Raw genomic sequence first — 19,733 nt, forward strand, 5'->3', positions numbered from 1 at the left:
GACCATTTCTATTTCCTAATCATTATTCATAATTTGCACATTCTGTGAATTATTTCCACCATTTTTATATATGACATTTTTTTGTACATTTCCTTTCAGCTTCCATTCATCACAATATTCGTATAGATTATCTAAAGATGTTTGCAATCCTTGTGGTATTTCGTAACAAATCATTGCATCATCTGCAAACAACATGTACAATAGTATTAAATCATACTTTGTGGTGCAGTCCAATCAGGTTTCTTTTATTTCTAGGCAGAAGTATATATTGCAGTTATACATCCACTGACAGTTACAAACCTAAACATATTGACTAGTTTAAAAAAAACATTATATTTTACACAGTTCTTTTTTTTAATGTAGTAAACGGTATTAAAAATTTCAAACCTTAACCTCTCCGTCACTAAGGAAAACACATTTATCTTCTACTAGGGCGTCATAAGAATAAATACGACCATGAGTGTTGAATCTATGCATTCAACAAACGCATAAAAACTGATTTGTTTAACTGCTTAAATTTGAATTATATTTTACACAAAGTCTTAATATTCTTATTATGTTTTATCTCAACTTATATACGATTGCGTTTGTGTTGCGTGTTTTATTGTTCCAACGGTGCCTCATTACAGATTAGCTGTCTATTCAGTCACGACATACTTACACAAACATGTCATGTTATCATTTTTGAAATCAGCTTCGATTGATTTCCTCCAGTTTATACGTTTCGCCTAAGGCAAGTGTGGTTACGTCAATATCATTCGACATTTGGTGCTACAATTCCGAACATATAAGATAGGATATATAGCTTATTGTGGGCAAAATCTTGCAAAAAACGGACAACTTCAGATACGAAATGGCTGACCCTCAGGAAATATTGAATGTTAAATGTTTCTCTTTTTTTTAATTTTTCACTTCTCCTTCGTACGCTTCATATCACTATTAGTGTAATTTAGAAATAAAAGCAATAGCGGACAAACAAGTAGCAGTATTTGCAGAAATGTTAGTACTAGAAGTACTAGCACATAGCAAGCTGTCGACTGTCTGATTCATGATTTTAAAATGTACTCTTCGCTTGGTTATGCAGTGCATCCTGTTCGGTCAAGCAATTGCGCCATAGTTATCTTTTTTGCAATGTCGTGAAGATTGCAAAAGAAAATGAAAGAAACATTTGAAACATTTTACACAAGTTTTGTTTTGTTTTCATTATTTTCTGTTTGTCTACTCTTCAACGATACAGGCTTTAAAGCATGAACAGAGAACAATGTTTATATTGCAGGTTTGTATTTCATCGCCTGTATATATACCAATTAAACCTGAACCCGTTTCTTAGCAGACTACCAAATGATTATCAATTTTGCCCATACTTCCTTTAATTTATATGAATACATATAACATTTTCTTACTGCATCAAGATGAAGATATTAATTAGCTTTAACTATCATATAAATCAAAATCATAGTTTTAATAGAATAAATTATCCTATTCCCAGATGAAAATCGATAGTATAAGAACGATCGTATAAACTTTATCTTTATACTATCGCTATGTTTAGATCAGATTTGGGTTTTTCCAAAAATTGGAGAATATCTTTTTGTCAACTACGGAAAGATAAAATCGTCAAACAATGCGATATTTTATAATTATTAATGGACAAAGGGAGAAAATAATAAGATAAATAGAATATTATGTGAGTTTCCGATAAAGATCAAGCCTCGCGCTACATAGGTTCTAAGCCTCGCATGATAAACTTGATCTTTATCCAAAAACTCACATAATATTCTCTATAGATTCATACAGGTATATCCACAATGTGACAACAATATGGGACATCAAGAGAGAAGGCTTATTACACGATCCTTAATTGTGAAACATACATATGTTTTCGATTGAGAGCGGTTTATAATTAATACAAAACCCCTAGATAATTAACATATTATACTTAAATTGAAGTAAAGACAATGTTTATGGCATAATTCTTGTTGTTTATTGCGTTATATAAAATGTACGCACGTAATCCAATACGGGGCGCTTCGTTTTAAAATGTGTCTCGTCAATATACGTATTTTATATAAATAGTGTAATCCATCGTGTTGCACTTATTCTAGAACATGCTGACTTATTCAGTTTCTGGCATTTTCCAGACAATATGTTATTTAATAAATGTCACAAATTGATTTTATTAACCATGGAACAAACTGCATTTTGAAAAACTCGCGTATTTAAAACAACAAAAGATTATTTCTTGCATTCGACAATAACCAGTGGGCATTTTGATCGTGCGTAAAATATTTTGTTGGAAAAATGCTCAGACAAAGTGTGTATGTTAAATGCTGTGTTGTATTTATTGTTCTTTACTGTATAGGCGATGGGGCATCGACCTTTAAGAAAATACTACCGGATGTAAACACACTTTCTCTCGTGATAATGCTTCTTGAATTGCATGTATACGGTAGACAATTTGCCATTGACATGAACGTACAAGGCATGCGTGTTTGTTTTCTGACGAATGCAATTGTTCAAGTGCATAAGACAAAAGAGTAAGATCACACAACAGTAAAATCGATTTACAAACGCACATAATGTTTCGGTGGTTACCTCTCCCTTGCTAAATGCATATGTGTACTTCACCTAATGGCGTACACACACTGTTTTATGACATATATCTTTTTTTAAATAAACACGCGATAGAAAGTACGGTATTTTATAAGAATGCTGTTAAGATGTTTGTATTGCACAAATAAGTTATGCTTCTAATATACATATATCAAATCAAACTGATACAGTAGAGCTTTAATCATTTACACAACAGCTTAGCAATTCCCTGCACAGAATCAGATAAACATTTTAGATTATTTCGAAATAAAATAACAAAACGTAGAATGCATACATTCTAAAGAAAACGTTTGTGCAAGATAGATACCTTGAGCACAGCCTAGTTGTAGTTATTGACCATTATACGTTTTTCTTATTCAACTATTTTCCTAAAAACTATTGAATTGATGTCATTGAGGTGTGTACCTTTAAACGGAATAGGTTTGATTTTATCTATTACCAGATAAAAATCGATACTATAACAACGATATCAAATTGAGCTTTATACTAACGCTATTTTAGATCAGATTTGGGTATTTCAAAAAAAAACGGAGAATCTTTTTTTGTCAACTAAGGAATAACAAAATCGTAAACAATGCGATATTTGATAATTATTTATCAAATGCCTCGCGCTACCTCGTTTGTAAGCCTCGCATGATGAATTTGATATTTATCCAAAACTCACATTATATTCTCTATATTTAATTATCTGATTTGTAACATTTATCTTTTTTATTTTTTACCTAAGTAACTTTTCAAAGTTGTATGCGTCAATTCCTAATTTATGGCGTTTCCTGTATACAGCAGTGGCAATGCAATTAAAAAGGATTACATAGCACGCTCGATACGCAATTGTATCATACTTTATACCTTTGCTAAATTGTTTGATTCAAATCGTTTAAACCTCAACGATAATATGGTATGGTCTAGACGAATTTATTTACTGTAATTCAAATTCATTTCAGGATTCACACGTGTATATTTGAACGTGAATACAGTGAAATACATCATATCCTATTATGCACTTAAAAGCATTTGGAAGACATAAATGATACACAACGTTGTATACTCAAACATTAATCTTGAATTCAAAATGTTTTACTTTTATTTGTACATTTATTTTCTTTCATTTGTGTTGGAGGAGGCGGGGAACAATCATATAACAAATATGTTACATAGAGTCTCGTTTTATATAAAATACTTACCGTCATCACATTTCCACAGCGTACCCTATTACCGACAATGCATACCATTTGAAAGTCGCATCATATCATTTCAAGTACACAAGATACCAAATACCAACTAAATATCACATCAAAACACACACCATATGATGTCAAACACAACAAATAGATGTACTATTGTAGGTTAATTGACTAATTGCAAACGTACCCGTATACTATCACACATCATAGTATATATCAAAAGTATCTAGCACACTTTAACATGCACACATCATTATTTAAACAAAACACAATATTTTATGCCCCCACCGCATATTATTACAAACATACAAACTTACATAGTTCTTATATAGTGACATAATCATATTGCTATCTTTGGTCAACATTAAGTCAATGAAATACCAATTAATCGACACATGTCCCGACGGTCACAAAAAGAAAGGGTACATTGACATTTGCCCCTTAAAATGTATAAATGTCATGAACTATGCAATAATGTTTTTTACATGATTAACGATAGGTATTAATTGTTTTCTTCTCCATTTATTCCGGACTTTTAACGTTACTCGAAAGGATAAATTACAAATTTCCCCGTGATATGTAGAAGTGTCGAATATATACGATTTACGAGAATTCTGAGCAAGTTAATGAAAGTTATTAATTGATTTCTTCTTTATTTCAATACCATCGTTACTTAATTATACTGTCGACTTTCAATCACGATATCGGACTATTTTCGGATTATAACTATTCTACAAATCGAGAAGATAAGCTTCAATGCTTGATGGGTTTAATCAATATCATCGGGACTGTATCTTAAATGTATCTAATATTACATTACATTACTTTTTCGAGATGTGTTGTTATGATGAACTTTACCTGCCATTCACACTCATATTAATTAAAATCGTTCTGTCAGACTAGTGAAAATTGAGTAATTCTTAAATAAGTTTAAATATGTTTAAGTATTATTCATCATTAAATAAAATGGCTTTTGAAGTTCAAATATCGGCCAAAGGATCGCATTTATGGCTAAATCTAATGAAAACTTGGTCAGCATGATTCTATTGAAAATACCTTTGCCAAGTTCGAATTTAATTTGTGTTATATGGAGTCAAAAACTAGATGACAGTGTCAAATCTTATAAAAAAATCCGTTAAACTCTAGATGCCTTACTAATCATTGTTTCTATAAGACATTTCATTGTTGAAATGTTAATTTTAACAATATAAGTACAAAGTTTGAAGTCGCGAAAAGTGAATTGAATAATAGGTCACCTGGTCAAATCAAATAAAATCTTTACCGATTGGGAAACTTCATTTTGATACTTGATGAAACTCAGTCAGAATGTTTATTATGTTACTAACTGGTACGAAATTTCAATTTGTGTACGATGGCATCAGTCAATGGTAAAATCTTAAAATAATTTTATTAACATTGAAAATGCCTCTGTGTCCAAAAATATTGATGAAAATATATATAGTTGGTTAATTTCGGAGATCTATGTTGAATGTTTTAATACATGGTCGTTAAAATTGCAAATACATCAGAACATACAACTAGTACTATCAAAAGAAATAAGTAATCAAATGCGTAAAACTATGTGTTATCCCAGTACGTGAATATAAGAATAGGAATATTATAGAATGCATTATATTATTAAAAATGATTTCGAATAAACTTAAATGATCGCATATTAGAATTGATTTTCCGTAGGTTACTTCCTAAACTAAGCCAACTTAATCGCTCTCTAAACGTACATTAAATTTTGCGAATTTCATACATTACTGGATAAACATCGATAAAAGAATAAAAAATCATTTTTATACAAAATGTATCATTTTGCTTTGCGGTTCTTGTGAGTGTCATTGTTATCTCCGTTCAACAAAAAGTTACGACACCTGACCGAAAAAAGTTAGATAATTTTTGACTGAGGTTCATTTTCGGGACAATTTTCTACCAATTTATGAAAACAAGCATTTGTGGTTGTCTGTACAAGTCATTTAACCTTCATTATCTATTAATATGACATTCTTTATGTTCAACACATACGATGGTACTGGCAATCTTTTGCGTGTGCATAAAAAAGCATACTATTCAATGTGTATCATGCCATGATGAGTAGCTTTAAGTTTAACATTGCAATGGTCTTCATTTCCGTGTGATCATTGCGGATAAAGATATTTTATGACGAAAAGCAATTTCCCTACACGTCTGAACGATAACAACTCCATATTTATGTGATTCTTTTCGCGCTTACTTAAAGTAGAATAATAAACATGACATTTTGAAAATTTATCCGGCTATAAATATTATGCGCCATAGGTTGCACAGTTGTGCACATCCGAGTAATGAGAACTCGACCATGTGGAAATCGGATGACAAACATAACGTAACAAACATTCAGGGATATAGTATAAAAATATAACAGATATTGTTTTTATTAGCGCCTAATTTTCGCATAAAGCGAAATTAATTCCTAATATTAAGTAGGTATTACTATGAGATGCCTTAGATTTCTCATTTCAACTGTTTATAATATGTTAAGTTTTTGCTGTTTTATGGTTGTTGTATTTTGATAAGAAACTTTTTTATGTTGTGCGCTTCTCTATTATCAAGAGTCATTTTATTATAGTGAACAGTTTCTTTAATATGACGTGCTCGTTTTTCTGTATCATTTGTCTTTTTAAGTTATATTTTCTCTATATTTTCGTATAAGAATAATATTATTATTACTATTATTATAGTTTGTGTTTGCCTATGTTTTACGAGTCGTATTTATTATGACGTTGTCTTTCTTTACATGGGTTAAATGTTATATTCCAAGTATTTTGGTTTGTAATTTCGTAAGTTTGTAAACTGTTAGTTATTATAGGTGTTTTTTCACATCGATTTGTCAATTGCGTATCGTTAAAGACTCGCGATTTATGCGAATATATGCCGTCTTTGCTATGACCAAAACGAATCTAATATCACGTATGTTTTCGTGATCGTGATTGGTAGTATCTTTTTTTTTAATGAGTTTGGTTCATTATTTTCTAGGCATTCTTACCTTTGGCTTGTGGGTTTTTATGGGGGGTTTCGTTATTTATAATGACAATTGCTATATTTATATTGATATGTGCTTTACCGCTTATAACAAGTCGTCGCTTTGTAATGCGGTTTGGTTCCTTTATGATGTTTTGTGTATTTTATCTTTTATTGTGTGGTTTGCTTGATAAGATTGGTTGTTCCTTATTTATAATATCTCGTTTTTGTCGTTTGTTGTGGGCATTCTAAATTATGTCTCTGTAATGATATGTAGCTCCCGCATTACGTTTAAACGTTCCTTTATTTGTGATGCGTTGTTTTTTAATTATGTTATGGGCATTCGGTTCAATGACATGTTACGTGTTTATTTTGATTTAAAACGACGTTCTTATTTTTTCTATAAAGATCATTGTTACTACTAGTATTTCTTCATTAGTTTTTCGTTTTTACTCGATAAAAAGCACAGATAGAGAGTGAATATTTTCTATATTCACATTGACATAAGCATGTGACATTGATAACAATATAAAACTATGTTTTGGATTTACAATTAAAACAAGCACATTTTATTGTTAACAATAAATTTTGTGTGCTTTTTTATTTACCATACACCGATTGCAAACGTATTTTAGATACTTCGAAAAGTAAATTGTTTTGCATACATTCTTTTTTTTGCAATATTAAACCTCGAGACATATTTTGACATCAATCTTCTTGTAGTATTTGGTGTTTTCATTATCATCAATTACGAACATATTGTTTAATTGTAAATGTACACTGAAATTATATTGTTTATAAATCCTGATTTTGAACCTTTAGTGCTAACAATTATATATATATTGTCTTGTGTGTACATTATTTTTCATAGCGATGATTAGATGTTATAAGAACTCCTGAGTTTCACTCTGCTCAATAATTATTCATAAGTATAATTTCCGAAAATAACAGAAGCAGTAGATTAAAGTGGGGTTCTAAGCAAATGGTGGTCATTAAACTAGTTCAGCAGGTACGCGTATTTTGTGCTTTATTGTTTCAGAGGGCTCACATATGTGGTACGTGTCATACTTTATGAGATGAATGACTGTAATTAAAAACTTACTTATTGACTTTTTACTCAAACGTGACTTTCTTTATGCCACGAGTTTTGAATCGCATAGTAGATGTAGATACGAAATATATCGACCACAGTGCCTTGGTAACCATGGAGGGATGTCAAGCAGTCAACGCACACCGTGGCAAAGGTTCGGCGGGTGACAATCGCTAATCTGGTGCCACTGATGTAATAACGACCGAATATTAAAGTCACTTAGTTGTGTCGTTATCCATTTGCAGCCGAAATGAAACATATTTGTCATCAACGGTAGACTTTATAGCCAGTGGTGAGGTATCTTGTTTTGAAATGGATATTGATGTCGAGTGTTCTTTAATCCTTATACCCATTATTCCCGGATAATGTCTGAATCAAGGCTTTGAAGCAAAAATGTAAATATTAAAAAATGTATCAGAATGCACTGTTATAAGTCGAATGAATTAAATCGTTTAAACTCTGATGCTGCGAAACACCTTCAGAAAAAAACAATCACGTCGAAAAGAAAAGAGTTCCGGATAAGTCTAGCAGGTGGAGGACGATCGTGTCGATTGAGTAATGCACATTATTCATAGTAAATTATATTTCATAAATGTTTGCATATAAAAAAACGTTAGAAAAAAACGACAATGAAACTTCACAAACGTTCATTAACTGTTTAAGATCACATAATATCAAGTGGCGAATTAAAATAAGCTTTTAGAATTATTGGTGCTCGAAAAACGTTCTAAATTACAATAAATATATTGTTGCTACTTTTTCAATAGGCTAGTTTATTATGCATATTTTAAAACGAATTGGACATTAAATACAGCGTTTTACTATTAAATAGACTTCCAAACTAATGCACCGATGGTAACGCCACCTTTTTTTATTTTGAATGATTTTAAATGCTTTTAATAATCGTGGGCAAAATACAATTATTTTAATTGTGAATTGCATAATTGAAAACAACTACGAACCGTGCGACACCGAGAATATATGTGTCTTGATGCGCTTTTTAATGACAACAGCTTCATCTACCTGACAATATTGACTTATTAACGAACCAGAGAACTGTTATAACATATTTAATATGGAACATGCTGCCCGAATGTTATGAGGGATACACAAAATATTACCAAATTTTTGTTCTTTAAATATTAAGACATAATACCGCAGATGAAAACAAAGTATATCATGAGCATTAATAGTTAACATTTTATTTGGTTTTCAAGTTCATGTTCATTACAATGTTCAAATTGTATTTCTTTTCACTAGCATTTATCGACAAGAAACAAGGGTTGTTAAAACTTAAGGCTCTTTGAAAACTGCTTTCAAGTGTTTATTTTGGACTTTGGAGAATGTTTCTCAAGTAAATAGACAGATATCACCAAGGTTTGAACAAACTTGTGTCTATGCACAGTTATGCTCAATAGGATGCTATATAATCACATGTACTGTTGGAAGTCGTATGTAACTAAATAAGAACACTTAGTAAAAATGATTTTCTTGCAATGAATCCCATATATTTTTGTATAACGTTTATTCATATATGAACGACCGGGTAATGACCTCCGAAAATACGCTTAATCGCGGTCGCCTTAAACAGCTACCATGAAACCAGATTAAAATTACAGATTCATATTGTCTATTGGAAGAACGGTACTTTAAACCATCAACGACGAAAATCATGTCAACTTAATTAAAACCGCTGTCATTTACATACTGGACATTCGTTTGAAGCAGGTTGCAATTAACTAACAATCGTAGATCAAACATACGGATTCCTAAATAGTATTCATAGTGGTAAATGGTCTTCGAAGCAAACGCTCATTTTGTTGCAGATACTGTGTATTGTAATTGGATTTAGTTATGCGGCTCTGGTAAACAATATGAATTGTCCGAAATGCCATTCAAAAAGATATTTTTTAAATCAGTATAACATGTTCTTTCTATCGTCAGTTATATCGGTCAAAACATACCACCATTCAACAAACATCGTTTGTCTCCTCCAGTATGCCAAGTGCGAATTGCAATGCAACAAACTATGCACGCAATTCGTTTCACGTGTTCCTTAAGGGAAATAATATTTTTAGGAACAACGATCTTTTTAGGCATGCAAGACATGTTAATGTCCTCTGATGTAAAATAATTCTTAAAAAAACGTAATTTAGTGCCGAGAGTTTTATAGACTTATGCAAACGAGTCAAATTTTCAAATAGGAAAAGCTGACTTGAAGTTTGAATTCCTGAGTATTAGTTCAGATCGTGTGCAAACCTTAAGCATATGGTGCACACTAAGTCGATGCTAGGTTTCAAAATAGAAAATGGAGTAAATCTTACTAGGAACAGTGTATTGAATACATAATAAGTATATGGCTGGATTTGGAAACTAGATGCATCGTTTCTCAAAGCAATCCACATTTAATGGATTTGTCTAGTTCTGTTTTAGTGTAATATTTTAAGTCGACATAATTTAACAGAAACTCTGGATATAGAACAGACAAAAGCAAGCTTTTAAATAAAGCGTTATGGGAATATCACTTCAAAATAGTTATATTCGTTTCCATGAAATACGATAACGATAGCTGTTAACATGATATGCCTTTTTGGGTTTTGTATAAAATTTGACTATCAACGCTACAAAGTTGATTCAAACTCATAAAAAAAACTCCATTTCGTTTGAAAGTTCGTTTCTAATCATTAAATATTTTATATAACTGCTTATTTCTCGCAAGCTTTAAAATTGCAATCTGAGAGCCGATGACCTCGTCTGCAGTAAATAATTAGGTCACTGTAAATACGTCGCACAAGTCCGCCATTTCGGGAATTCGGATTAAAGACTCTGCTTTAATCAATAAAATTACATTGTCTAAGATTTTGTAAAGAAGAAAGTTATCATGACAAAGGAGCCTACTGCGCATGTTTTTTTCATCTTGGTTTTGAACATTGGGGGATAAGATTAAGCTTCTCTTTATTTGCAATAATTAGAAACACGTCAACATAAGTCATGACCATTAATATACGATAAATGTTACAGTGTCCATAAATAAAGTATCTTAAAATACTATAGAAAGTCACATATTCCAACACGTTTTTGGAAAAATGCAAGAAATTTATCTTTTAAAAAAAGTATTGTCTCATAAAAGAACTGTTAACTGATTGCTGAACTGTATGTTGTGAACGGATTTCAAGTAAAGCCGTTTGCTAGATTGTGTTTGGTGTAAACAACATTAGATAAATATATTTACCTGATTGTGCTTTATTTCTTAATATAATCTCTAATTTCTTAATTCCAAATGTAGACAATTAAAATTATATATCCCAAACCTCAAACATGTAGCATAGTATTCGAGTCAATGAGGTTGCATCAATTTTAAATATAATACAACTTTAAACTTAACGTCCGAATTTCAATAGGAAATTATTTATTAGCAGTTAGTGATCGAATGTCTGGTTCATAGCATGTAGCTTCTTTCTAAAAAGGCTTCTGGTAAATGCAAATTAAAACGGAAATATAAATTAAATACATGAGTGTGATATTAAGATGATTTCCAATCTTGCTGAGTTTGATTAATTGTTTTTTTATTTCAAACAATTTTACTTTAAGTAACGCAAGGTACCAAAATTGATATTTACAGAAAATAAAAGACGTTGATGAGCTATTAAACGTCATCAGCATTTTCTACGTGAAAAAATCGCCTGATCAACGGACTAGTTTTCTTGTCGACACTCCTTATTACTTATATTGACCTTTATTATTCTAAATTCATTGCGCCTCGTGGAAATGCACACATTAAGACAAAAAACACTCATCTGTTACAATGCATAACAAAATCGACGAATACTCAAATCAATTGGGGTTTAAGGATATAATTAATTGCGATCTTCTGCAGTGTTCAAGATAGCCATGTAATGTTTGACTTCTAACAAAAGTCTATATTATAAAATACCTTGATACCGCGTACTAAATAAAAACCTAACAAAAATTTATTAATCTTGCATATCAACGTACAATTCATAAACATTAACACCACTGCAACATACAGACGATTTCAATGTTAGTGTATAATAATTATGTAATTAGCGAGTTGCATTGCTAATGTTTCTTCATGATACGATAATGTATTCTGTTGCATACAGACACACACAATCTATCATCTTCACAAATATGCTATTTAAAAAATGTTTCTATCGTTAGTTATAAATTACGCCTATAATCATATGAAAAAACAAAGACATCACCAAATACATATCAAAACATATTACCCACTAAGTGGTAAATGCAAACAATTAATGAGACCTTTACTAACAGAAACGCTTTTTACAGTAAAATTCTTCCTAACGCGCTTGCCGGCTCTCAGCAGACAAATATTTATTGCCTAAATGCTTGTCTAGATCATCTCTAGTAAACATGATCTTTGATTATTGCAGCACCTTAGTCGTGTGTATATGTTCCTCAGATATAACATCCGTATTTCATGACAGTTTCGGTTTATGTCAAGGTCTCATTTTTGGCTAAATAACGTTACTAGAACAAATGTCAAAATGAGGCCAATGTTTACTGCAGAATTGCTTTCCATCTCATCAAACCGATAGCTCATAATATATCTTTTTAGACGGTTCTAATGTTGTTGTTTTTTTGGCAGTTTACACTATTGATAGGATTGTGGTTACTAGAGCAGTGGTGCATGAATATTGTTATAATGGTACTATAAACACAAAATGCAGAGAAGAGTAGAGTGAGATGTAAAGTCTAGAGAGAGAGAGAGAGAGAGAGAGTAGGAGAGGAAGAGAGAGAGAGAGAGAGAGAGAGAGAGAGAGAGAGAAAAGCGAGAGAAAGGAAATGAAAAGAATAGGAAAAAAAACCACCCCTCCCTCCCCCCTCCCTCCCTCTCTCTCTCTCTCTTCTCTCTCTCTCTTTCTCTCTCTCTCTCCTCTCTCTCTTTCTCTATCTCGCTCTTCTCGCTTCTCTTCTCTCGACTCTCTCTCTCTCTCTCTCTCTTCTCTATCGCTCTCCCTCTCTTCAATCTCTCTCCCTTTCCCTCTCCCTCTGCCTCTCTCCCTCTTCCTCTCTCTCCCTCCCTCCCTCCCTCCCTTCCTCTCTCTCTTTCACATAAAAACTACTTCCGATATTTTGGTTATGCTTTATTTTATGTTGTCATGTAGTTGAATGTGAATATCAATATATCAATATCAATATAAAAACGGCTATTCATTGTTTCAAAAAGTAAAAATGTAAATAATCTACTGTGACACGTCGTAAAATAATTTGACATCGTGACGTTATCATTCCAGCTATCTGGATTTATTTATGCGCGGTAGCTAACACAAAAACGGTGGCTAGAATGACAACATATTGCGTTGGCATTCGTTGTGATAGGAAAAATATATGTCGTTGATGCTTATGTCGAAGAAATCTTAAAAACTCTCGTAGGTTGAAATCGTTAATCAATCGGAGACACAAACTCTTTATTGGAGTTTATGCGTCGTTGGATAAACAAGTTAAATTACTAGAGCACAACAATTAATTATATTTTTCTTGAGATTTCTTTGATAGTAACCACGTCAAACGACATTGTTAATGACTGGACGTCTGAACTGGCAGATCAAACGCAAAGTAGTTTACTATGCATGAGCGGTACATGAATCGATTCATGTTTTAAGGAGAGGAACGATTATTTGTTTTGTAATCGCTTTGATCATAAGCGTTGAAAGCAAGGCATTGACATAAGAGGCGAACGATACGCGCCACATCACAAATTTACACAGATCGCGTTCCACTGTCGTTATAGGAATACAATCTCTTAACAACGACTGGTATTCAATGAAATGTAAAACACATTAATTTGAAATACTTTGATAGACGTTGGGGACTATACATCTATCGGATATTAGGGAAGTAATGTACATAGAAACGAACCAACATTTTCGTGCAGTGTATTTTTTCAAATAATTATTTTTTTGACGTACCATTCAAGTTTGCACTAGTACTCATCAACATTTGGATAACATTTGTATATGTAAACACTACCGAATTATCTTTAAACGGGTCGATATTGAGATTTTACCTGAGTCATTGCTCTTTTTTAACGCGAAATAGAACTGAAGCAGAATCGAAACAGACTAATGAAAACAGGTTAATGTTATGTTGTGGCACTACTAAACAGACAGTTTCAAACGCGATACAAAATTATACTGATACGATACTTTCTTTAAAACGTCGCCGTATGAAGACATAAGAGAAGAAATAATTAACAATCGCTGATACCCTTAATTTGGAGTAAATACAAATATTATTCAAGAGGCATCGTGTTCTTTTAAACGAAGACTGACAGACCATTCAAAGGCCCGAAAAACCCTTTTCTGATGCTAAATAAATTACAGGTTCACGGACATGTACTTTAATTTCGGAAAATACATTGTTGAGTTTGTGAACTCAATAAGCGATAAGGCGACCGTGTTGGCTCGATGGCCACGTGACTTTCGCTGCAATTGCATGGGCAATAAGGACTTGGGGCTTATTTGTTCTTGCGTATTCGAGATGATCTGAATAATTGATATTTAATGAATCTTTTACTTTCGTATTATTTCACATTCATTTAATCAATTTAAAAAGGTAGATATTTTCACATTTATTACAATTTTATAATTGCTACAGCATGGTTTTGCTATAACTTTGTATAAGAAGGCAAATGGTGTGAACGTTAGAGCCAACAATTATACGATTTCTTCTGTGCGGTTTTTTATATATATTTGAAAAATCATGACCATACTATTAGAGTCTAGGCGTGAGAATGTGCTGATCAAACGCACATTTACTTCCATATTCCTGTGATATTACGAATGTGTAACGTCGTGAAGTAGATGAGCGCTTATCTGCATGATCATAATAACAATCTTTGATTTTTATCCATCGGGGACAAGCAATTAACTTCTATGAGTATCACAAACGTGGATAAGTTTAAATAGCACTTCAATTTAACAACTCGTTTATGTAGGATAAATCTTTGGAGCGAATGCAATTTTCGAAATTGTATATCATGCAAATACTCAAAAGGAGTATTAGCCAGTAAACACACATGCCATTTCCAATTTTGAAATCGCAGAAATAAACTGCATAGCTCATTCTGATTTTATTGCTGTTTATTGTGTTATAAATAGCAATTTTATGCAATGTAAAAATAATTAAATAAGTATATTTCTGTCATTTGTATGATTCTTAAAACATGTAAAGCGCAAAAATGTATGTATGTCTGAACAAATAATAATTTACCCTTCTTTATTCCTATGGGTATCTACAGTATGTGTATCCTATGAACGACCCTCTTAATCAATATCCCTAAATAAGTAAATGTTATTAATTATTAAGTATGGAAGCATATTTGTGCCACCACTTAACAACTTAAAACAACATGAAAATAATTGAGGATTTTGCGAAAAAGAAATTCTTTTCGCGAAAACAGATAAATTTTCACGTAAATAAATATATTATGTTAACTCGAATTTATGCATGTTAGTGCTCTAAACTGCCAACACATCCATGAAAATAATGGAAGATTTCGCGAATACAAATAACTTTTCTCAAAATCAGATAACTTCATGAAATTATGAATATTAATTCGCGAAAGATGCCAGTTATATAAAAATAGATGCTCTTCAATCGGTGAACATTATCTTTATCCTACAGACCAAGAACTGGAGTGTACGTGCATACTTTAGCAAGTAGTAAGTTTCCTTTTATTGTTTTATTTATAATGTAAATGCATCTTTGTTGACGAAAATACATGTAGCTGTTTTGACATATTTATTTTCAGACACAAAAATGGAAATTACTGGGTGAGAAATGGATGTGCGATTTTTCTGTATTCATTAATGCAACATTCTACACAGTGTCAATGTCACATTTAGAGTTCAGTGGTCGAAAACGGTACAGTACCAATGTCCCCCTTTGAATAGCGAAATGTTAGACCTTTGGATTTTTTATTTGAATAATAGATCTCTAACTTTCTTTATTGTAATTCCAGATCATGCCCTCATACGATATTCAGGACGCCGATCTTCGGGGTATGTCATCATCACAGCTTATTGTTTTGTTTCGTCAGAGAGGTTATTCTATACGTGAAATTCTTGGAGTTATGGCCATACGACATGAAAAAATAGCCAGCGAACGATCAATTTTCCGAGTCTTGAGACGTTACCGCCTGACTAGAGGCCAAAGTAAGCACAGTCTCGAAGAAATTATTCAAGGAATATTGCTTGAGTTATCAGCTTCCGGTGAAAATGCTGGTTACCGGCAAATGCGTCAAGGACTTCCCATTAATCATGGACTTGCAGCTACATTTGAGATGGTTCGTCTAATTTTAGGACTCATTGATCCACAAGGTGTTGCATTAAGGCAGGCGGGAAGGTTAAGGCGGAGAATTTATATTAACAATGGTCCCAATTTTGCAATCCATTTATATCGCTTGGACAAATTGAAGCCATACGGTTTGTCAATCCATGGAGCTATGGATGGAGTATTCTCAACGCCCTCCAGAACTTAGTGTATCAAAAGAATTCCTGACAATTGCAAGAGAAGCTGTCGGAGATTTGAATCTTCAATTCCCACCTAGAAACAGAGAAGAAGGAACAGAGCTTTTTGCTTCAATAATCATGTACATTGAACGCCTCGTTTAACACGGAAATGAAACAAAAATGAACTTAATGATACTTCCTTACAAGCTGGCTAACTTGTGCATTGGTTGACAAAATGTCAATTAAAAGATATAGTTGTGTCTGAAAGCAGAGCAAGTACTAGTTTTAAACAAGCTGTTTGCTTTGTATGCGCTGCCATTGCCATATATGAATGTGTGTCAATAAAACAATACATGTTTTGTCAGTTTCGTTTTAAAATATCATTTAAATATGTGGCCAAAATGCTAGCTTTATTTGTTATGAACACCCTGAAATAATAAAAAAACACAAACCAGGTTACGGTGTATATGGAATCAATACCGTCACGTGGGAAGTACTGTTACACGAAGGGTAGAGTGTTTGGAAATATAATTTCTGGATCACTGCACTGTTTGCGTAACACTTCCAAATTTCGTATGAACGGCGGATTGCTTCTGTTCTGCCCATGTGTGGCAATCGCCCTTATACTGTCAAATAGTTATATTATTATTTTTTGGCATACGGTATGAACAAGGCAACACAAGGTGCGCCTTGAGACGGTTCTGTAAAGACTAAAGATAAACGAGAGAAACTGACTCAATACGACTATCAAATTTGATTTAATTGTGTCTTGCAGTCGTGTCAGAGGGCTTTCAGGTGTCATTTTCTCGTATTACCTTGAATGCAAGGGTTGTCATAAGGCACTTCTCGTCTTGCCTGGTTCCGCCAATGTTGGATGAGAATAGCAGTTGTATGCCATACAATAAGAGTGTTTCATATCCAATCTAATTTTCATTATGCAGAAGTCTACCTGTGACCTTGACCTTTGAGTAACATACCTCAAACACACCAGTATATATGGATAAATACATCAAGAGTTATGTACGACTAACTATTTGTTAAGGTACAACTACACCGAGTATGTGGAAGTGCAAAGGTAAGTCAGAGGTGGCTGTATTAGTTGAATTTGTTTGATGGTAATCAAGATTATATTTAAACAAGAACCGTTCGACATCAACACACTCGAATTTTCTCAGGGCAGTGCTAGATTATTATTATAAAATGAAAATCTAAGTGAAAAAATAATACGTTAAACATGGGGTATAATTCTGCCAAAATATTTTTTTATTATCTGTCTTGCAAGTTTGTGTTCTCCTTTTGATAGTTAACAACAGTCCATTGTATAAAACTTGGATATCTTATCCGCCGGTTATCTTTGTCCACTGCTTAAATTTGTCCAAATTGGTTAAGACCTTGGTTAACTTTAACAACAAAAAAAACAATATCCAAAGCATGTGATGGTCTCGTTAATCTTTTTATAAAATTGGAATCCAAATTAAATTATCCAAAAACCAGAGATATTGAAAAAGACAACCAATGATAACTTTTATCAAAGTTTACACAACTGGTTGCAAGTGTTCAAAGTTAGAGATGAAATCCTTTGATAGTTGTTGAAAAATACTCTGAAAAACAAAAACACTCACAAAAAACCATTCTTACACTTTTAACACTTTATGTTAAATAATTAAGGTCTTACAAGGTTCAGGCACAGCAAAAAGTAAAAAAACTCTGGGACAGCTGTAGCAATCAATATAAGTTTACCACTGAAAACATTGATTTTTATGAATACGTGCCATCCTAAATTATATTTATAAAAGAAGTGTAGAACAAAAACATTTCAAACATATTTAATAACAATTAATATCACTCTATTATACAATTAATAGATCTACTTTGTATTAGTTAATTAAAACATACTTACAGACCACGCGTAGAACACCACGTTAGGTATTCATGTTAAAGGCTCTGAAGTGCATCTATCTTTAGATCTGGCAACTTTCGCGAATTTTTTAAGGTTTCGTGAAAAGTTTTCAAGAAAAGTCAGGTTTCATGAAAAGTTATCTGTTTTCGAGAAAAGTGATTTATTTTCGTGAAAACTTGAATTTATCTTTATGTGGTGGCAGTTTAGAGCACTAACAGGGAAAAATTCGTGTTAACATAATTTATTTTATTTTCGTGAACATTTATCTGTTATCGAGAAAAAAAAATTCGCGAAATCTGCCATTATTTTCACGTTATTTCATCTGGTAAGTAGTGGCATAAATATGCTTCCATAATTTAGATGTTAAAATACACATGTTGTATATGTCAACTATTCTTAAATGTTCATTCTTAGAAGTATCAACAACAACTGCACGTTTACATTGCATAGATAAGAAGAAACATCGAAAAAAATAATCGAAAACCATTGTTATCAAAATTTGATCTAATTGCGCTTGTTTATGACAAAAACATAAATTGTCATATCTGGTTAGTATACCTTTTCCTTTTGATGCACACACACACACAATCTTTTGCACGACGGTTACATTACATTCACCTCTGTGATGGGCTCAGAACGGACTGTTTTTATGAAAGCATCTCATTCATGTCATGATAATTCCACGCGTTCATCATGGAGGTTACATTATACTAAACAATCTGTTGCACGACGGTTACATGACATTCACAACATTAAAGAAAACCATCTCATACCATAATATGTTATATCAGTCTTAATTCATTATTATAAAAATGATATGTTTTTTTTATGTTAACAACCTGACATACATACATACGTCGAAGCAATGCCTAACGTCACTCAATAAAAAATATGTTCAATTATTTACATTTGTGAAGTGCGTGGAATGAATCCATCTGCGTTAATGTGCAATAAAGTAGTTCCAAATAAGTTGCATTAAAATTCGCAAGTTTTGAACGATGTATCGTAAATTTAAAATTCCTATTTCATTATTTTACGTCTCCGATCCTAAAAAATCCAAATCAAATATACTTTGAATGTGTTTGTTCGGTTTTTCCCAGTTTCTGGGCAATATGGCATGCTGAGCCTTTCGCAGACTGAGATGTATGTGAGAGCAAGGAACGACAACTCTGCGTGGAGATTGGCACACACAGCGCAATTAATAAACGGGTTATTGTTACATCGCGAGCTTTACGCAGTACACTCGAGAAAAGGTTTCGTGTGAGTGACAGATAAATCATAGAAAGGCAACAGAAATGTATGTCATTAAACAATTTATAAATAAGTTCGTGTAATGTGTTTATAATACAAGCAAAGGACATGAATGTTAAGCATAGTAAAACTAAACATGTATTCAGTAATTCTTAAACACAGATTTCTAAAACTGTTTCGTTTTTTTCTTC

General features: G+C 32.4%; 1 protein-coding gene across 1 annotated transcript in view; it reads left to right on the forward strand.

The window, feature by feature from the left end:
• The window catches only part of LOC127878531 (uncharacterized), an 88,621-nt gene that overhangs the window by 61,457 nt on the left and 7,431 nt on the right, over positions 1–19,733 (forward strand). The window contains exons 10-11 of the mRNA XM_052425063.1: positions 15,902–15,941; positions 17,167–17,280. Coding sequence (XP_052281023.1) covers positions 15,902–15,941; positions 17,167–17,280 — 154 coding nt within the window. The remainder of the gene's footprint in view (positions 1–15,901; positions 15,942–17,166; positions 17,281–19,733) is intronic.

This window comes from Dreissena polymorpha, chromosome 4 (genome assembly GCF_020536995.1).
Source record: "Dreissena polymorpha isolate Duluth1 chromosome 4, UMN_Dpol_1.0, whole genome shotgun sequence".
In the NCBI taxonomy this organism is placed as follows: Eukaryota; Metazoa; Mollusca; class Bivalvia; order Myida; family Dreissenidae; genus Dreissena; species Dreissena polymorpha.